Source organism: Pinus tabuliformis, chromosome X (genome assembly GCF_031772625.1).
Source record: "Pinus tabuliformis cultivar Carrire ecotype Pingquan chromosome X, CPIR1, whole genome shotgun sequence".
NCBI lineage: Eukaryota > Viridiplantae > Streptophyta > Pinopsida > Pinales > Pinaceae > Pinus > Pinus tabuliformis.
Window position 1 is genome coordinate 1,123,278,750 of NC_142308.1, and position 21,665 is coordinate 1,123,300,414.

General features: G+C 33.7%; 1 protein-coding gene across 1 annotated transcript; it reads left to right on the forward strand.

Moving 5' to 3' along the window:
• Window positions 1-10,229: 10,229 nt before the first annotated feature.
• LOC149143777 (triacylglycerol lipase 2-like) lies at window positions 10,230-19,540 on the forward strand. Its single transcript, XM_089451937.1, has 9 exons — window positions 10,230-10,425; window positions 10,537-10,598; window positions 16,660-16,809; window positions 17,864-17,974; window positions 18,087-18,230; window positions 18,318-18,358; window positions 18,602-18,687; window positions 18,932-19,018; window positions 19,196-19,540. The coding sequence occupies exons 1-9, from the start codon at window positions 10,230-10,232 to the stop codon at window positions 19,492-19,494; spliced, it is 1,176 nt and encodes a 391-aa protein (XP_089308063.1). The 3' UTR covers window positions 19,495-19,540.
• Window positions 19,541-21,665: the final 2,125 nt, after the last annotated feature.

A 21,665-nucleotide genomic window follows, 5' to 3' on the forward strand; every position in this document is an offset into this window, starting at 1 on the left:
ACTACTTCAACTCTTCTGATCCTTTGCCCTTTAGCTCAATCTACCTTATGGGAAGCAATCATGAACAAGTTAAGAAATATGATATCTAAATTGCAAGAAATTAAATTGCATAAAGGAAACTAATCACACTACTTCAACTCTTCTGATCCTTTACCCTTCAGCTCAATCTACCTTAGGGGAAGCAATCATGAACAAGTTAAGCAATATGATATCTAAATTGCAAGAAAGCAAACTCAGTCACACTAAAATAAGTAATATTATGATTCCTTACTAATAGAGTCACTTGACTATAGAAAGAAACCATAAACAAATGAGTAGTATGATGTTTAAGTAGCAGAAAAATAAATAAGCAAAACACAATTTGAAAAATGACAATGCTGGAATTAAACTTCAGAAAATGAAAATTAGCAGGAAGGACAAGATGATCTCATATGTCAGTAGTTATCAAAAAGATGAAAATTTGCTCGGGCTGCCTAAGAAAACCTGGAGAAAAGCACTGATCAGTTGACAGCTATAAGAAAACATAAATGAAAATGTAAACAACAACGAACTAAAAACATCAAAACAACAGGTTATATACAAGCTAATAATTATGGAAGCAAAAACATAATAAAATCAAATGAGAACTATACAGGGCTTTAGTGCGTAGGGGCCCTCTGCCACCTCAGCCAGTCAACGAACAGTCACAAAAACGAGCTCAGGAAAGTAGTCTTCTCATGTATTAAAGCAGCAACAAAATATGTAAAACAGAGTGTAGTGGGGTGATAATAACAACAGTTCAAAAATTACATCTCCAAAGCTTATGCATAGCGTTTATCAACGCGTTACTTATAATGAAAAAGTGTTGTAACTAACTCCTAAATCCTATGCTGTTAACTGCGTTGCCAGAGACACGTAGATCTCCTCAGCCCGAGATCTAGCGTAATGGTCATCATGTCCATTAAATCCTCAGAGTGGTAGCTGTTGGATTCAGGTTACGGAGTTGATCTCCAGGTGTGTCGATATCTCTATGAGCTGAGGACTGTGCCATGTAAACCTTCACGTGCTCAGAACAGAGACGTGCCACCGCAAAATTACTTGGTTGGCTTTGCCTTTGACCCTTGTTGACCGTGAACTTTTATGGATGATTTGGCTAATCTGAAGGGACACGTTCCATGTACACGTCACCTGTAGCTTGCCCATGTGGCTTGTTTCTTCATAGGACACCTGTAGCATAGCCTTTAACAAAATGGCTACGGAAACCTGTGCTGGCTGCGGAAACTGACAAGTTTCCGCAACTACCTGAACAAAATTCTAAACCAAACAACAGTCATAAGCATAGTTAGAAAACCATGTCAAAATCTCTTTTTAGACTATAATGCAATGATTTAACAGCTTGGTGGATGAAGTAAGTGGAAAAAGAAGGCTGAGAGGGTGTATAGGAAGGTGCAGGTTTGAGGCCCAACAGGCTGGACTAGGCATATTCTAAGTAGTAGGATAACCAATCAATAGTGTTGAGCTGGTTATAGGCAGGCGAAGTGGTGGTGGATAAAAAGTGTCCACAAAAGACCACAATCCACTAGCATTCATCGAGACAATGGGAGTGGAAACAGATGAATACATGATTGGAAATGGTGAAACCTAAACCAAAATAGGCCCAAGAGTATCAGTAAGTGGAGGATTAAAGTGAGGAAAAACGCCTTCAGTAATGAAGTCCTTTGGTAAAAGAGTCTCTTCGGAAGTACTATGTGATTCAATATTTAAAAATGGAGATTTATTCCCTTATGTAGAGGAGGAATCTGATTCACAAAAGCTTGAAAATTACTCTGCAGACAGTGGAGGATGACCTCGTTGTGACCTAGACAAATGACGAGGGTTGAAGGTAGTAGTGGTGAAAGATATATTTTAACAAAATTTTAAATTAAGTGTGATATATATATTAGTCTAAGTACCAAATAGAAGACAGATAAAAATAAAAAAAATCTAAAGGAAATTAGCAAGCAACCAGGGAAAAAGAATCTTTTGATAGACATAATTAGTTGGAGATGAAACCCAGTATCGAAGGGTTATAAGAGAGAGTTGGTATAATGAAACAATTACGATTACTCTTGAGCTTCACCCAAACCTTGATAAGAAGGGGCCAAGCACTCTTGTGAGGTTGAGTAACCTCCCAATAAACCAAAGATGGAGTAGCTTCATCTATTCAGGTACCAAGGAATCCCACCCCAGCTGCCCTATGTTCATCCATAAAAGTATGGTCACTAATGTCACCTCAAATCACAGAAACCACCAGGGGCGACACGGTCGTAGACAATATGTTGTGTGGGCAGGATACCCTAGCCCCCAACTCAACTACAATATCCCTAAAGGGAATCCTGGTACAAAATACCCTTAAATGCAATTGAAGGCAGGCTATCTTCTCTCACACTTTGAAGTTGTCTCACACTTAACTCCCTGGTTAGAGGAGCGGTCCTGGATGATGTGAGTGCAACATGTTTCATCTCTTTAATGACACTAGTTTAAGTTTTCCAATCTTGGGAATTTTAATCACACAACCCATCCCGATACCCTATCCTAAGTTAATATGCATGTATCCTGAAAAAGTGTTGTTGATTAATTTTATTACGAGGTTTACTTTATGTGAACTTGATTAATCTCTTCTGAGGGGGGTGTTTATGTATGGAATTTGTGACACCTTACTCAAACAATGCAGAAAATATGATTTTCAATTTCAATTCGATGAAGATGACTTTCAACAAGGAGAGAGTAACTATATGCATTTTCCAAGACCAAATAGTCCTAATGTAATTCTAACACAAAGAAAATAAATGAATACATTCAATGCTAATATAATAGACCTAATATGACAAAACTAACCAACTAAAATGACAGAAAGAAAACGAAAAAAACTTTTCTTTTTTTGAAACTAATGAAATTAATCTAACTTTTCTAAAAGAAAAAATATACATGCACATAACCAACAAGAATAGAGCCTAGTAGAAAAAAACCCCAAGATCATATTACAAGTGAGACTATCAAACAGTAAAATCCATATAATTTAGTGGATTTCATAGGTTTGGGCCTATAACGTGGGTCTCAAGAGCACACAAGGCATTAACAGTAGGGATAAAATACTGCGTGTGAGCGAGAAGGGTGTTATAATGCATTGGAAGGCACGAAAGGGGTGTGTTATAGTAGTCTTACTTAGAAAAAGGGTCAGATCAAGGTCAAAACAAGGGTTGAGAATATAAATTTTGATTGCAAGTAGGAAGAGTGACAAGAATTTATGTTGACAAGACCCGATAGAAGCAAAGAGTGCTAGAGAGCCATGGTCTCGGAGATCAAAGCTCAGAATCAAAGCACAATCCCTAGTGGAGTTGTTAATTATGTTGTAGGGATTAATGCATGGGTGGATGGACAGAAATCCCTCTTATGCCTCCCAAAACCTAATGAAGACAGATCAAGTGATCTACTGTTATTTAAGCAATATACATTCAAACATGTCAGTTTTAGATAAGAATTGACCAAGCAATGATGAGGAGTTACATTCTTGTCCTTTGCACAAATTTACTGGAGAATTTAGTGTAGCAGAGAAGGAATCCTGAGGAAACTCCAAGAACAAGACCTGCACACAAGGACAACAATAAGTGATCTTCACAACATATATAAACTTCGATAATTCAGTGTACTAACATGTAACAAAATATATAAATGGAATGCATCAATAACAAAGCATTAGTCTAAATCATCAGATCATAACACATAAAATGTGAACATTAGAGCCACGACATAGATATAACAACAGTAGATTTATATTAGTAATTATGAGAAGACAACAATGAAGTTGCAACAAGCCTTCCCTTATAAACTATCTCCTCTCTCTGTCTCAACAATATCTCAACAAAATAATAGTGCACGAATTTTGATCCATATTATAGTGGCCTAGCCTCCAATATATAGGCAATGGGAGGCTCAATTTTTTCCATTTTATTCACGAGTTCATTTTGGAAAAAATCCAAAAATATGGAGGATTTTTCCTCTAGTTTATTTCTCTTTCTCTACTCAATAGCCTTTGTTAGGATATGAAATTTCCAAAGACAAGTTTGAGGAGAATATTTCTAGCTTTTTTAGAGTTAACCTTGAGTAAACTCCACAGTGTCAGTGAGTTAACTTGGGGATATGCCTTCCAAATCTGATGAAAGTCAGGTAACATGACCTTATAAGCAAGATAGAGCATTCATGACTAGGTTAATTTGGTTTGTTGCACTAATGGGTCATGTTAACATGCCCTTTGTTGGTTTTTGGGGTGCGTTACCATGGAAAATAGGCTTGTAGCATAAGGTTTCTTCTAGTCCAAGTTGGTCTTCTCCTCCGAGCTGATGAGGAGGTATTTTATAGTGTAATAGTGGCTCCTTGAGAAACAAATTGATAGGATCTCCTGCTCCATCATCTCGCTTTGATTCTATGATGAGAGGTTACTTTGTTTGGTGAGATAGTTATTCTCAAGTGAAACTAGCTCAAGACCCAACGTCTCTTTGTACCTAAACCTCGTCGAGGATAGGAACCCAGAAACAACGAGCAAATTCATTTGATACCATTGATCCAAGTTGTAAAAGAAATGAAATGAAAGGTAGGAAAGGAAATGAAACACATACATAGATAAATATAATAGAGAGCATGGTAATATAGTAATAACCCAACTTCTATTAATAAATAAAATAGCAAAATATTATAGAACACAAATTCACTAGAATGGTTGTAGTTATCTCTAAAAAAAGAGGGAGAGAGTTGTAGACTACACGAATTCGTAAAAAATATTACAAGAGACCAAAATAATTTCCTTTTAACAGAAATAAATGACCTTAGAGGTCGAAAGCCCTAACCATAGAAGCTAAAGTGCTAAAATTTTTGTGGACCCTAAGGTGGTTAGTTGGTACATCAACCTCTCAAGGGAAAAACTTTTGCATACAACCTTTGTTTGGAATGCACAATAGCTCGTTGGAAATAATTATTCGAGGACTACAACCTTTGATTAGGGCTATGGAAATTTGGGCCCTAGAAGTTTGGGACAAAAATACCATGGAAATGTTTCCAAGGAGATAGAGAATTGTTGCGTTAGTGGAAAAGGCAGGTGGCCACCAATATCCACCTAGATCACTTTATCCCTGTCATTTTTCCACCTCCTTTCATACCTCATTGGTGTAAATACCCTTCAAGATTATATGTACAATAGTATCTTCTACAAATTAACATAAGATTAGCCAACCTAGCTAAATAAAATTCTTCTCTGAAGGACTTCCTAAGTGGGTTCCATGTTGTTTAAAATCGGCCATTGAAGATCTTTAATTTCCATACAGTTCTCCACCACCAAACCTAATGTTCTTCTCTTCCTTCTTTAACAAGAGCTTTGTAACCTATTTTGGGGACATATGTCCCTACAAGTATTAGTTGAAAAATCAATTAATCCTTTACTTCTATTAATGTAACATTGTTGACTTTTAAAAAGTTTGTGTACCTCTTCCTCGATGCGGGTGACATATTTCGAAAGCCTTGGGAACGATGCAGGTGCCTATCACCCCATGGACCCTCTTGTCAACTAGAAGAGGTGGCATGGCACATTGCTACCATGCAGCCTCGTGCGACATTAAAATCTCTTCTTCGATGAGTTTATGTATTCGAGGGAAGGCATCATGAATGTGTTTATTTCATTTACGAAACATTTAGGGATTAATGCATGAAAGCCCCACAATTTTGAAGGTGGTATGGGATGTGAGCTCATTGGAGGAAAGATTGTTCTCTCAGAGTGGGAGGCCAAGGTCTGGAAGGAAATTTTTTCTAGGAGACTAGTAGCAGGGACGTGAAGAGTTAGCCTTGGTACCAGGGGATTTTTTTTTTGAAGGGATTTTGGTTTATTGGTTGTACATTTTGGATCCTAGCATCATAGGCTACAATTCAGCTTAATCTCGTGAAGTTTGTGAGGCATTTTTTCACTCCAAGACCTGGTGCATATTGGATTTCCTGTGAGAATTGTCTTCGACTTTTCTGTATTAATAAGAGGCATGACATTCTAATTTCTTAGCTTGGTTTCCTTACTCAACTCGTAGCATTTTTAGGTGCTTCCTTTATCTACGGGCATGTTGGTTTTTAAAAGTTAATTCTACTGGCACGCTCTGTTTTTGTGGGGGTTGGATTTCCATGCCTTAAGTGTACTAGTGGTGGTTTGAGAAGCTCATCTAGAGAAAGTTAGGGAAATTTATTCCTTAGGAAAATGAATCTAGAGGTAGGATATTGCGAGTTAAAATTGTGGGATTATCTGAATTGGAGGGTTTCTTCATATTTGGAAATATTTGGTGTTGTTGGGCTTGTTTGGAGACGTGTTAATGGCTCCGGGATCAAATGCAAGGGATTGGAGCTTGTAACCTAGTTCAGATATTGGGCTTACTAGGTTTATTGTGTGATGTTGTATTTTGGGAGTTTGAGGTATAGGCGAGGGGGTCATGTCCCTTTCCTCCAGTGCAAACTTATTATCCTAGATTATTCCCACAAGACATTCTCTTTGTGCAAGCACCAGAATGTAAGGGTTTGGGAATTTGTTGCAATTACTACTTTGTGGGCCATCGGTAAAAGAGTTGTGAGCTAAGTTATTTTGGTTGTTGGTTAGGTGGATTTCCCACATTATCATGGGTGGGTGAGAAGGGGGGTGGTAGATCATGGCCAACATGAAAGTCACAGGATGGGAGACCTAGGCCATGACGAGGAAGTTGACCCCCACTAACCCCACCCACCTAGAAGTGAAGTCTAGGCCCTTATCTAGAGACTCTTGATAGCCAACTCTATCATGTAACTCACCTTTTGGAGCACATCAGTAGGGATCAACATGATGATCGAAATGTAGTCATAAATTTCATGGATTATCTACAACACAATGAATGGAAAATGTAAGACTGCTTTACCAAAATTTAGAGAGGGTGGTGGCGCATACACAATAAGTTGGATCACTTTGAAGGAAGGATGGCCCATATGGAAAAGCACATTCATTATGAATTTATACCTCCTCAATCTCTGGGCTCTGGTTTTGATCATATTGCACTTTTCAACTCCTCTGATGCTTAATGATTGTCGGGTATATTTTTATTTGGAACATATTATCGTATAATTGGCCTTTCACGTTTTGGTTTCTTATACTGTTTTGAAAAATAGCCATTTGTTTAGGGATCTACCTAGTGACCAATAAATCTGGTAAGAGTGAGGCTAGTACGTTTTTGAGAAAGTGTAATCATTGTTGTTATCTTTCAGAATATAGATATCTTGACTTACAAAAAAGATATATGTTCGTGTACCTCCTCCATGACTCAATGCATTCCTCTCCCAAGTTTATCTCTTCCTAGTATAGTGAGTGTTGATGCCAAATCGATGACCTTTCCCAACTAACAACATGTTTAGACATTTATTAACCTTTGCTTCTTAGCTCTTATATCATCCAAGGGGGTAATCTATTCAAACATGTGGTTTCTACCCATGGATCAAACTAATTTGTACTTCATCTCCTCTATCAATTTTCCAAATCAACTAGATGCCAACTAGATAAAATGCACACTTTACATATTTCAAAAATATTGAAGTAATATGTGCTTGTTAAAAAGGATGTATTACCCAATCTTCCGTTGAATCATGAAGCATATACTTATATCTTATTACTTATACCCACAAACTTGATAATCTCCACACTTTTTTGTTGGACGTGCCACAGAGAAGAGAAAGGGGTTCTTTAATACCCAACCTCCATTAAATTTTAGTAAATATAGTTTTCCTAAAATGTAGGTATAAAACCTTTGTTCTTTTGATATCCTAACCAAATGAGTTTATAGAATAAGCATGTGATATGTTTTAAAAATCCCTATGGGATCCAAGCAAGTGATATCCAATAAACTAAAATTGCTTCAAACATTGCTTTTACCAATACCAAACAACCCCCTGTAAAGAGCCATTGATTACACCATATGCTTAATTCCTTTTCCACTTTAGCAATCAACCACTATTAGCTACATTTTTTTATATAGTTTTAGCCTAAAAAATAAACTCAAGAACTTTAGACATTAATCTAACTCTATTATTTTGTAAATAAATAATTGATTAAATTTTCCCTTTTCCTTCTTAGATATCCCTCATAAAGTGGATTTTTCCATATTTATTATCATTCCTGTTTCCTTACAAAATAACTCTATTATGTCTTTGAAATTCTCAATTGCCCATGTAATACCTTCATAAAAAATCAAAATATCATCTACAAATAGTAGATGTGTGATATTACATAATGATGTAATAAATAATATTTTGAAGCTACCATTTTCCACTACTTCTTTAATTGAAATACTTAACCCTTTAATAATTAATACGAATGGAAAATAGAGCCCTGAGGGTTAGCTCAATTGGTCAAGGATCTCATTGCTAAAGCACCTTGCCATTGGGAAGTCACAGGTTCGACGCCCTCGAGATTAGGTTTGGATTAGTTTGATTGGGGGGTTTGGTCCCTTCAGGTAACCTCTCATATAAACTCAATTGTAAAAGAATAAGCCTATTGTAAAACTAGTTTACCTGGTCATACACTTTGGATAAGTCTTCTTTAATTGTCATCAAACTTTTGTTCATAATTTTTATTGAATGAATACTTTCTTGAGCTATCATGTGGGCCTCATGAATCTACCTTCCCTCTAAAAATCATTTTTTTCTCTACAAATTTGTTCTAATGAAATATTTTAGTTACATTTTATATGATTTTAGAGATGGATTTGCATAATGAGATTGCCTAAATTTCTCATTATGCAAATCCATATAAATATTTGTAACATCCTATAAATAATTCCATATAAAGATAATCTAGTCTTAGATTTTTATCCTTTGAGAACTTTGCAAGATCTAATATAGTTTTTCTTTCGTGGCTTCCTTCATTAAAACCTAACTATCCTTTAAAAAGTAATAACAAATTTTATAATATAGTATTGTAATACAAAAAAATTCAAAAAAAGGAAAATTTAAAATATGTTTTTATGAAATATTTATATACATTCTTTTTAAATATATTAAATACTTCAAAAATAAAAAAAACATCAATAATTTAACATACATTTCGATGAAATCATTTTGACATACATTTTTATGAAATATTTGTATATATATTTTTAAATATATCAAATATTTAAAAAATGAAAAACATCAATCAATGGTTATATTTGCAAATACTTAAAAAACAAGAAACATCAATAAAATCAAAAACATCAACCAATAGTTATATTTGTAAATACTTAAAAATAAAAAACATCTATATTTTCACATACATTTCTATAGAATCTTTTTGACATACATATTTATGAAATATTTGTATATATATTTTTAAATATATCGAATATTTAAAAAGTCAAAAACATCAATCAATGATTATATTTGTAAATACTTGAGAAAAAAAAAACATCAATCAATGATTATATTTGTAAATACTTAAAAGATAAAAAACATCAATATTTTAAAGTACATTTCTATAAAATCTTTTTGACATACATTTTTATGAAATATTTATATATATATCTTTAAATATATGGAATATTTAAAAAATCAAAAACATCAATCAATAGTTATATTTGTAAATAGTTAAAAAAAATAAATTAAAAACATTAGTATTTTAACCTACATTTTTATGAAATATTTTTGACCTACATTTCTAAATATATCAAATATTTAAAACATCAAAAACACCCACCAATGATTATATTTGTATTTGTAGTTTGTTTATAAGATTACAAGACTTCCTACCTAATGCTTTCCATGTCATAAGAATTAACATCCTAAATTAGGATAACGTGTCATATTTTATGACCATGAAAGAAAAACTAAATATATAAATGATACAATATTAATAATTGAAAATTCTTTGAATTTGTTTTTCCCTTATTTTATATATATATATATATTTATTTATTTATTTATTAAATAAATAGATTAAACTAAAAATAAATATGCAAATATGTGAAGAGTCAATTATAAAAGACAACATACATTTGCTTTGTGCACCATCTCTGCAATGGCCAGAGTAGGGTGAATCACCTTGGTCTGTTGGGAGCCAATCTCCTGGACGTTATAGTTACAAGGTGGGACACTGGCACAGTGCCTTTGTGTGGTTTCAAATTAAAATTATCTTGAAGTTGTTTACATAAAAAGGATTTGTGATTTCTATGAACACAGATCTGAGAGCATCTATGAGAAGTGCAGCCTTTCACTGTTCTTCTGGTGGGCTGGCATTTATGGAGGCGTGGAAAATGATATTTGGTTTACTTTTCTGTATTGGTTTCAATTCAAATACCTTCTTTGTCAGCGGAGCGCAGGAGCCAGGCCGTTTCTGCGCCACACTCGTGCAACCTTATTATTCTAAATATGGTTGCCAAAGAATACAAGGTATAAAATTAATGGACACAGTGAATTCACATTGATATTATGCAGCTTAAATTAAATGGTTTCTTTGGTTTCTCTGGTTTTCTGAGGATAATTATTGTATTTATTGCACAGTTTCTTTAGTTGAAAAAACAATTATTGTATTTGTAGCAGACTACAACTGTAGATGGCTTTCGGTTGGGAGTTCAGAGGATCTATTATCGGGCATTCCCATCTAAATCCAATCGAAAGAGTCCCATTTTCTTGAACCATGGCATTTTAACTGTAAGTATTAATTGATTTGATATGGGCATTTTTAACCGAGATTGCATATTCTGAAAATATTTTAGAATTCAGATATCAGGAAAAAAAGTCCATTATTCTAAAAATCTGCAATGAACACTATGTGACCAAACTGTTAAGCTCCATTAATTTAACACAAAAGCTACTTTGATTTATGGAGTTGCAGCTTTTCTTAACTTATGGAAACCAACTGCAGTAGTTTCCTTAAGTTAAGAAAATCAACTGCAATTACTAAATTAATAATTGGGAGCTACTAAAGTGGTCCATTACTTTGATCTCATCTCTACTTTGATTTGTGGTTTTTCTAACACATAGCATTTAGAAGCTTGATGGAAGCTTAGCTATATGTTCATCTGTTTGGTCCCCAAGCTCCTATCTCAACCCCCTTCAGTTCTACACCATCTAGCTGAGATAGCAGAGCTCGGAAGTGCCTTCAGAATTCTTGTGTTCTTTTTCTTTTGCTTGGATTGAAGCTGGAGTGCTGAAGACGTAGCAGGCAAGTGGACTGTGGCCTTCATCAAACATCACCAATGGCTGGAGGTAACTCGTATCCCTCGTCATTAAGTTTCAGTGATTCTTTTCAGTTCTTTCCGCATGCAGAATCGTTGTTTAAGTTTATTAGTTATCTAACAGTTGGTATCAGAGCCCTTTTACCTCTGCCTTGCTGTGTGTTGGCCAAGAAACGAATTCTTATTTCTGGGCATGGCCTATTAAGCATAACAGTCTTTTCCGCATATGCTTTCGATTCTTTAGAGCGCACCGTTAAATAGAGCTGTAAGCTTTCTTTAAAGATGTTTGATCTGGTAAATTCATGAGATAAAGAGGCAGAGATTATAATGACATTAATAATGTGATTTTGCTCACTTCTAATAACAAGGTTACGTTGGTAAATAAGATGATATATTTGTTTATCGTTTTCTGTTGCTGGTCTATGCACGAGAGACGTTCTTAAAAATAAACTGAATAGGAATCAATCGAACCCACGCCGGTTTTTCTGTTGTTGACATGAAATGCGTATTAAAAAATTAGATGGGAGAAAGTATCGAACCCCAGACCTTGATGATGTGCTACATGCCTTTTCTGTTGCTAACATGAGGACGTATGCAAATTAGATGGGATAGTATCGAACTCAAGACCTCCTCAACTGAGCTGCAGGCCAATGCGCCATCTTTATCTATGCATTTAAATTCGGGAAAAAACAGTTTTTGGTGCTAATCCAATGGTTGTTTCTATTAATTTCTATTGTACGCAAGCCTGGAAATGTTTCTATTAATTTCTATTGTACGCAAGCCTGGAAATATACCCACCATTTGGAGGAGCTACTGTTTCTGCCATAACATTAGTTGTGGCATTTGGATTTGCTGTCTCACGCCCATGCTTAACACTGAAGACAATGGAAGATGTCGTACCAATTTTTGAGCCGGATACTCGATCCTGTGGCCACTACGGCGAATGAAATCAATTTGCTTTAGAAATCGATCATATTTGCAGAACTTTCCGGGTATGTTAGTTTTTCACAATCATATGTTTCTCCTTTGAGATGGGAATTGTTGTTACCTTTAGTTCTCTGTTACTGCTTGATTTCCTTGAACAGTAACCTTCAGATGTGCATACGTGTATAAAATCTTTGTCCAAGTTCATTTAATTTGGAAATTTCTGACCAGAAATAGAACATCGAACTTTACACGCACAACACATCAGACACATATATGATATGTTTGTCGAAGTTGAAAATTAGTGCTATAGTTTCCATAATTTCCGACCAGAAATAGATGTGGGTAGAATTGTTAGTTGTTATGATGAAAATTTGTTTTAAAGATGTTGTTGTGAGTTGTATGTTGATCTAAACATACAAGTTATATGATATACATGTGATTCTTTCAAACGGGGACCGAAATGATGGGTGACTTGCCCATGTAGAAAGAGAAATGTATTATATGTAGTTTACATACTCATGGTTGTTTTAATATGCGAGGGGTCTGAAGAACGCAGTGCTCGGTGCTCTTTAGCACATTTTGATAGATGATGTCAACATCCTATCTTATAGTTCGTTAAACATACTGTTTTGATATTTTGTCATGCACGATACCATGTTCGATATTTTATAGAATTTGGATCGATGATACTAGGTAGTTGTATACGTTCCCTTATACTAGCCATTCAATAACATGCTAGCTCATTTATAGTGACGTATTCACTAGTATATATATATATATATATATATATATATTTGAGGGAAGTAAAGCCAAACGTGTTAGTGACTCAAAATTTTTGCATGGTGGAAGCCGCATTGAAAAGACTGTGGCATCAGTCCATCCTAGCGTGAATAGGCATATACCATTAACTCAGGTTCTTGGCATCTGCAATCACATTCATATTTTAAGATCATTTTATGTTATTTGATAATTTTGGGTGGAGGTAACAAACCATATAATATGGTTATATCATATACCATGCCACGTATTTGTTTAACGTTGGATTTTGTTTATAACACATGGTATTACCCTTTGATTATATACCATAACGGTTTATATGTATGTTAAAGATTGTTATGGTATATGTTATTTTTATTTATATAGTTAATTTGGATAAACTATATAAAATCAACAATGCAAAATGCAAAGTAAATTGATTACATTACATTGAACTTACATTTATGAACATTTGTAATTAAAGAGAAATAAGAAATGGTTTATTTCTCATTTGGGCATTCAGTTCGCATAAAGTTCAGATTTAGCATTGTTGAAAATTAATTTTGTGAGTCAATCTCCGGGTTAAGTTTATAAATTGAACAATCAATTTGTAGTCATACTGACTGCTTTAACCTACTTTTGAATTTGCTGGAGAATTATTACAGTTATAGGGAGTTTATTAAAATGTCATTTTGACTTACTCCTTTCAGTAAACATTATTTTTCTCTCTGGTTAAGTTTTGTTTATGCAACTAAATTAATGTCTAGTGATCCATGTAATTTTAATTAATTAGAGAGTAGCCACAACATCTTTAATTAAATAAAATTATATATTGATTGGCAAGATCACATAAAGATTATTTAGACATTAAATTGTAATTAATTACACTGAATATAATAAATTTTATCCCACAGGAATTTTTATTATATTTATGTGATTAATTAGGATAAAATTTCATAACCTACCCACAATAGTTATGAATTAATAAGTTTTATCATAAAGTTTTATTGAATCTGTTTGAATTGAAAATTTATCCCACAGGCAATTTTCATGTCATTTGATTCAATTCTTTTTAGCATGTTTTACATTGGTAAAACATGAAAGTTCATAAAAGTTTTATTGAATCTGCTTGAATTGAAAATTTAGCCCACAGGCAATTTTCATGTCATTTGATTCAATTCTTTTTAGCATGTTTTACATTGGTAAAACATGAAAGTCCATAAAGATTTATTGAATCTGTTTGAATTGAAAATTTAGCCCACAAGCAATTTTTATGTCATTTGATTCAATTCTTTTTAGCATGTTTTACATTGGTAAAACATGAAAGTTTATTAAGCCTCAACATAAGCATGTGATTCTTTATTTTGATGATGCAGTAGTACAACCTGCAAATTTCTCTGAAATTCGTTCTGACATTCCCGAACTTGAGGAAGTAATCTCATTTGTTTGTTGTGAATCTGATATGGTTAATGTTAATATTAACACATGGTGGATTGATTCTGGATCAACAATTCACATTTCGAATTCCTTGCAAAGGTTTGCAAAACCAAAGGAAGCCAGTGGGAAGTGAGCAAAGCATCTTATCAGGAAATAAGATGGGCTCGCATGTGGAAGCTATAGGAACATGTTATTTAACTTTAAGTAGTGGTTTTGTTTAGGAGTTAGAAAAGACCTGTTATGTTCCAAGTTTTTCTAGAAACTTGATCTCAGTTTCAAGACTTGTACCTTTTGGATATTCCTTAAAATTTTCAAAAAAAAAAAAAATCTTTCAGTCTATTCTATAAATCTGATTATGTAGGGAATGGTATTTTGTCTAATGGTCTTTACTGCAAAACAATGTCACATATGATTCAATGCATGTTCACACTGGCACTAAAAGATGATGATTAATAACACTTCTTCATTAATGATTGATAACACTTCTTCATGAATAACACATCTTCATTGATTCCCCTCTAGTCATGGTGAGCAATTGGTTTGCAAGCTCAAGAAGTCATTGTATGGTTTAAAACAAGCATCCTCCCAATGGTATTTGAAATTCCATAATGTAATTTCTTCTTCTGGTTTTGTAGGAAACATTATGGATCAATGTATATACCTGAAGGTTAGTGGGAATAAAATTTGTTTTCTTGTTTTACATATGGATGACCTTTTTGCTAGCAACCAATGATAAGGGTTTGCAACATGAGGTGAGACAATTCCTCTCTAAAAGTTTTGATATGAAGGATATAGGTGAAGCATCTTATGTCATTGGCATTAAGATCCATAGAGACAGATTTCGAGGCATCTTGGGTCTGTCCCAGGAAACCTATATTAATAAAATTTTAGAGAGATTTCAGATGAAGGATTGTTCACCAAGTGTAGCTCCCATTGTGAAGGGTGATAGGTTCAATTTGAACCAATGCCCGAAGAACGACTTAGAAAGGGAACAAATGAAGAACATTCCATATGCTTCTACTGTCGGAAGCCTAATGTAGGAATGTTGGGACGATGTCAGAGTGATCCAGGTTTAGACCACTGGAGAGCTGCAAAGAAAGTAATGAGGTACCTTCAAGGGACCAAAGACTACATGCTTATGTATATCCTGTTTGAGGCTGCTTTACATGGTGTATGGCTTAAGAATTTCATTTCTGGGCTTAGAATTATGGATTCTATATCTAAGCCATTGAGAATATATTGTGATAATTCAGCTGCTGGTTTTATGGCTAAAAAAGTGGGAGTCGAAATAAACACATCGACATTAAGTTTTTAGCTATAAGGGAACGTGTTAAAGAAAATAAAGTGGTCATTGAGCATGTCAGCACTGAGTTAATGATCAATGATCCTTTGATTAAGGGCATGCCACAGTTAATTTCAAGGATCATGTATTGAATATGGGACTTGGTTCCATTACGCAGTTTTTTCATTGTATGGACAATGTTAATGAAATTCTTAATTATTGTGATGTTTTTTCTCATATTATGTGCACCTTAAGTTGATTTGAGAAAATTCATTTAAGAAGGACCAAGAATAAACATAGGGTTTATTCATTAAGAAATTGTTGCCACATAAATTATAATAAGAATAAATGAATAGTAATACATGGAAGGTAATACTCGTCATTAGAGGACTTATCGCCATGATTCATGTATCTATTACTTAATACAGATTATCAATGGTTTTTAAGTTGAGACATTAAGTTTGGAAGTATGGACCAAGTGAGAGAATGTTAAGCTCCATTAATTTAACACAAAAGCTACCTTGATTTATGGAGTTGCAGCTTTTCTTAACTTATGGAAACCAACTGCAGTAGTTTCCTTAAGTTAAGAAAATCAACTGCAATTACTAAATTAATAATTGGGAGCTACTAAAGTGGTCCATTACTTTGATCTCATCTCTACCTTGATTTGTGGTTTTTCTAACACATAGCATTTAGAAGCTTGATGGAAGCTTAGCTATATGTTCATCTGTTTGGTCCCCAAGCTCCTATCTCAACCCCCTTCAGTTCTACACCATCTAGCTGAGATAGCAGAGCTCGGAAGTGCCTTCAGAATTCTTGTGTTCTTTTTCTTTTGCTTGGATTGAAGGTGGAGTGCTGAAGACGTAGCAGGCAAGTGGACTGTGGCCTTCATCAAACATCACCAATGGCTCGAGGTAACTCGTATCCCTCGGCATTAAGTTTCAGTGATTCTTTTCAGTTCTTTCCGCATGCAGAATCGTTGTTTAAGTTTATTAGTTATCTAACACAAACCTTTTAGCTCTGTCTGTTTTGTTTGTATGGCAGAGTGGAATCTCATGGGTGGTGAATCCCCCTGATCAAGCCAATGTGTCCCCTGCGTTTGTTCTGGCAGATGCAGGCTATGATGTTTGGATTGGGAATGCTCGCACCACGAGTTACAGCTATGGCCATGAATACTTGACTGAACTAGATAAGGTATATCACCATGGTTCATATATCTTTCTGCTATCCAGTAACAATGTGAATAAGTGTTTGAAGGGTTAGTTTAGTCTCTATAATTAAAATATTTGTTTCTAGGTCATGGGTTGGTTGAACATATTATTTTAGATTTGTTAATCTTAGAAATTAACTTGAATGTCACTAGGACCTCCGTACACTCTGATCTTCTGGACACTCTCATGATCAAGGTGAGTGGTTGGAATGCAAGGGATAGGGGTGGTTTGAGGTGGTTTGAGGGTGGGTTAATTTTGGTTAGGGGTGGTTTGAGGTGGTTTGAGGGTGGGTTGAGTGGGTTAATTTTGGTTAGGGGAGGTTTGAGGTGGTTTGAGGGTGGGTTGAGCATATTATTTTGGATTTATTAATTTTAGAGATTAACTTGAATCTCACTCCTGTCCCTTGACAATCTCTGGATCAAGGTCAGCGGTTGTAAAGCAGCTTATAGGAATAGCTTAATTTGTTTTATCTCACTCTTGTTTCTAGAGTGGTTTAATAGTTAGAATGCAGAGATAAAAATACGTTAATTTTTTGAATCTCATTCACACTCTCATGATCAAGATTAGTAATTAAGATAACAAGAAATATTCACACTCTCAAAATCAAGCTCCGTAATTAATCTAGCATGAAGTGATACTTACAATTTGACTACAATGATTATTAATTTTTTTATCTATATGCATAAATTATGTATTATTCTGAATTTATTGATCTTAGAAATTAGCTTGAAAATAAATTTCGAAAGTATTTTAGAATACAATTAATAAGGCCTGTTAATTTTTTGACCTCACATCTGTAAATCCAATTTTAAAATTTTTCCATATCTGCAATCCATACCAGGATAACCATTAAATATATAAAATAAAAATAAAAAATAAAAACGTAATAATAATAATATTCTAAATAGATGTCCATATGATTTATCCCTACGCTATGAATTTCTGGAAAATTTAGTAGGTACAGCCAGTGAAAAATACATGGTTTCTGGATGCTGTGATATGTCATTCTAATGATATATGGATAATCAACTCCTCAGGCATACTGGGATTGGAGCTTGGATGAATTGGCAGCCTTTGACCTTCCCAGCATGATGTACCTAGTGCACAACATTACAAACCGAAAAGTTCATCTCATCGGCCACTCTCAGGTAGTTATTATAACTTTATTTATAGCTTGCGAGGACCAGATAATGAACTAGTTTTTTAACAGAATAATAAGCTCATTGTTTGCTAAAGCATTTGGCCTGGAACAATTTTCAGGGAGCTCAATGCGCCCTGGCTGCTTTAACTGAAGGGCTTTTAGTGGATATTGTGGACAAAGTGGCATTATTGGCTCCAGTTGCTTATGACTCTCATATGTTTTCACCGATAGCAGTTGCTGGAAACGTTCTAAATGTGGGCCAGGTGAATCCTGATAGCAGTCCCTTCTAACTCTGTGTTTCTATTAAACTCTCTTTTTCTTATTCTCATCTATCTGGTTCATCATGGCAGCTACTTGAAGACTTCAGAATCTATGCGATTAGCTCAAAAACGTGAGTATAGAAAAGTTTAGTATTTTTTGATTGCAGATTTTGGAATTCCAAATTTATCTAGGATTCTGGAATTTTATGTTGATCCCAGATTTTGAAATAGGATTATAAGAACTAGATTAAATAATTGACGAGTTAAGCTGCTTTGCACCATATTCTAGAATATTCTTAAAACAGTTCATTTCAACTAGAACAAAGAAAAAGCTAAAATTTCTAAAATTTTTGTTTGAATTTTTTTTGTTACAGGCCGGTAACAGGACAGCAAATTATTGATCTTATATGTGGCAGAGAAAATGTGCTGTGTATTAATAGTCTTTCGTCTACTTTTACAGGTATTAATGTTTAATAGAAAAAAAAATGTCAAAAAAATCTTAGTTCAAGTACTTGATTAATAATTAGTATATTAAAAATATATAAGACATAGTAATTAATTTGTAATTAAATCTGATGTAATAGTACCAGCAGAATACTAATAACAACCTTCATTACTTTCCTCAAATCCAAACCATAAAACCCTTGAAGTGGACTAACAACCTTCATTACTTTCCTCAAATCCAAACCATAAAACTCTTGAAGTGGACTGCTGCCTTAACATTTCTAGAAGTGGGATGTATGAGACTTCAGAGGCTACCTCAGCGAAGAACTTGATTCATTTAGCTCAATGTAAGTAGTAACTATATATATATTTCATTATATTTTTTAGATGAATCATGTTAAATAGTTCGAAACATCACACCAAATAATGTTATTTGTTATATATATATATATATATATATATATAATTAAAAATCAGTTTTGTATTTGATTATTAAACATGTTGGTTGCCATGGGTGCATGTAGTGTATAGAGCAAACAAGTTTCAAAAATATGATTATGGAGCTGCAGAGAACAATCAGAGGTATAATTCCATCTATCCTCCGGCATATGATCTGTCCAAAGTGCCCACCCAAAACTTGTTCCTCGCTTCTGGAGGTGCAGACCCTCTTGCAGACCTACGAGACGTGGAAAAACTGAAGCGTGAGTTGAGAGAGGGATACAAATATGTTTTCAAGCCCAAATTTGCCCATCTGGACTTCCTCGTCGCCATTGATGTCAAGGAGAAGCTCTATGATAGCGTCATCGCTTTTTTTCAGAGCTAGATCTTCTAGAACTAAAATCATGCCACGACACCGTTACATGTTTCAATCAAATAAAAAGTAAAACGTTTTGATGACTTTGCACGTGAGAGAGTATGATGTGTTGGTTGGGGCGGTTGGTTTTCGCACTCAGTCAAGTTCGATTGTTGCGGTGATGAAGTATGTATTTCTGTGATTATGTAATTCTACTGGCTTCAACGATAATGCTGTATGTTGATTCTTCACTTTAATAAGCATGTTAGCATGTTTACATGGGAAAGAGGTACCAGATTTTAAAGTGTTGATTACTTTGATGAGCATGGCAAAGTGGGTAGCAGCTTTTAGAGTAAAAGAGAATGTATTTATCAAACTAATAATCATGTCTATATGGAAAACAACGTAGAGAAAGATGAATGTTAAAATTTTCAAGTTTCATTGTGAAAAATGGTTATTAAATTCCTCAACTTTTTAACGAGGGTAAGAGTGACTCTTCTCCAACTATTTTAGGAATAAAAAATTGTGATTATTTTTATGATTAAAAAGTTTTTTTAATTATATAAGTTATTTTTAATTTTAAAATCTTTTGGTTAAATTTTTTGTATTTAGTAAATAGAAATTTATAATTATTTATATTATTTGTGTAATCATATAAATTGAATGATTGATAAATGCTAATAAATATGAATTCATAATAAACATAGAAATATATATATATATATATTAAAATTTTATTTAAAATAATAATAATTACTAAAATTAGATTAAAAAATCACTATATAATTCAAGTATATATACATTTTAAAAAATAAGTAATAATTAAGTAAATTATAACTTTATTTAAAATAATAATTATTATTGATACAATAAAAAATTAATATATAATTTAAACATGTATACATTTAAAAAAAAATTGAACATATATACATTTAAAAAAACACATGTAACAAGATTTCTTTACAATAACCTACTTTATTATGGAGATTATTAATCTACATATAGACTTTGTTATAATATCATGGTTTATCATTACCACATGCCCAAAAATACCACAACTCAATCCATCTGACATATATGGCATTTTTTTAATTAATGAATTTAATTAAAAGGACAGAAAAGCGCAACTACTTTGAAAATAAATTTCAGCCTTTTATTTGTGTATATTATTAAGAATATTTTATAGAGATTATATTCTTACCATCCACCTAATAATTATTGATATTTAAATTAAAATTTTGAAATGAACATACATATTAACATAATTAAACAAAAATGCATAGTTACATGGTTAATTTCCAATTTTAAAATTTGAATTGTTACAATTAAATATACATTTAAGTAATATAACTTATTTAATTTTTATTATATTAATGTGTTTTTCAAATGAAATGTAAAAATTTATCATTAAGTGAGTTTGAGTTTATTGCTGTGCTAGGGTGCATCTTGGGATATTTAAGTGATATACCTTAATTTTTATTATTTTAATGTGTTTTTCAAATAAAATTTAAAAACTTATCATTGAGTGAGTTTATTCCCAAAGAGTAGTCGTACTATGGTGCATCTAAGGATCCTATGGTGCATGGGATTTCAAAGTCTTACACGTTTGAATATGCTAATGACTAAGCAAGATGTTTATTTGTATTTATTTATTTATTTTTGTAAAAAAATAATTTATTCATGGTTACAGAGGTATTTCAGAAGAAAAATGCAAGTAGTCTCACCCCCACCAGGTCTGTTGACTACCGCTGAAAGAATATGACAATGAAATCGAAAACCATAAAGAGACATAATCTACAACTTAAGAAGCCTTAGGCACAAATGGATGAACAGAACATATAAAACGCTTCTATCCTTGCTAGTCATCAAAAGTGCTGGAGATTGGGTTGTCCAAAGCTATTCCAGAAGGCGTCGGAGGATGAAAGGATGGGTTGTCAAGAGCTATTCCAGGAGGCAACGCAGGATGAAAGGAGCATTGGACATGCACCTTGAAATGGGACATCCAAACATCCAGACCTCCAACTTCTCAACCTTCTCCAATAACAAATTCTGGCCTCGCTAGACCACCACTACACACTCCCGGACATGGCACTAGAAGTAATGCATTTTGTTCAAAGTTGCTATCAATTCAATATGCTCCTCCTGTCAAACACCCTCTGAAGTCTCTAGAGGCTCTAGAATTGACTAAATCAAGTTCCAAC

Coding starts and splice junctions, on each gene's coding strand:
- LOC149143777 (XM_089451937.1), top strand. CDS start 10,230: ATGAGAAGTGCAGCCTTTCACTGTTCTTCTGGTGGGCTGGCATTTATG. Junction 16,810..17,863: donor ACTTGACTGAACTAGATAAG/GTATATCACCAT, acceptor TCAACTCCTCAG/GCATACTGGGATTGGAGCTT. Junction 17,975..18,086: donor ATCTCATCGGCCACTCTCAG/GTAGTTATTATA, acceptor AACAATTTTCAG/GGAGCTCAATGCGCCCTGGC.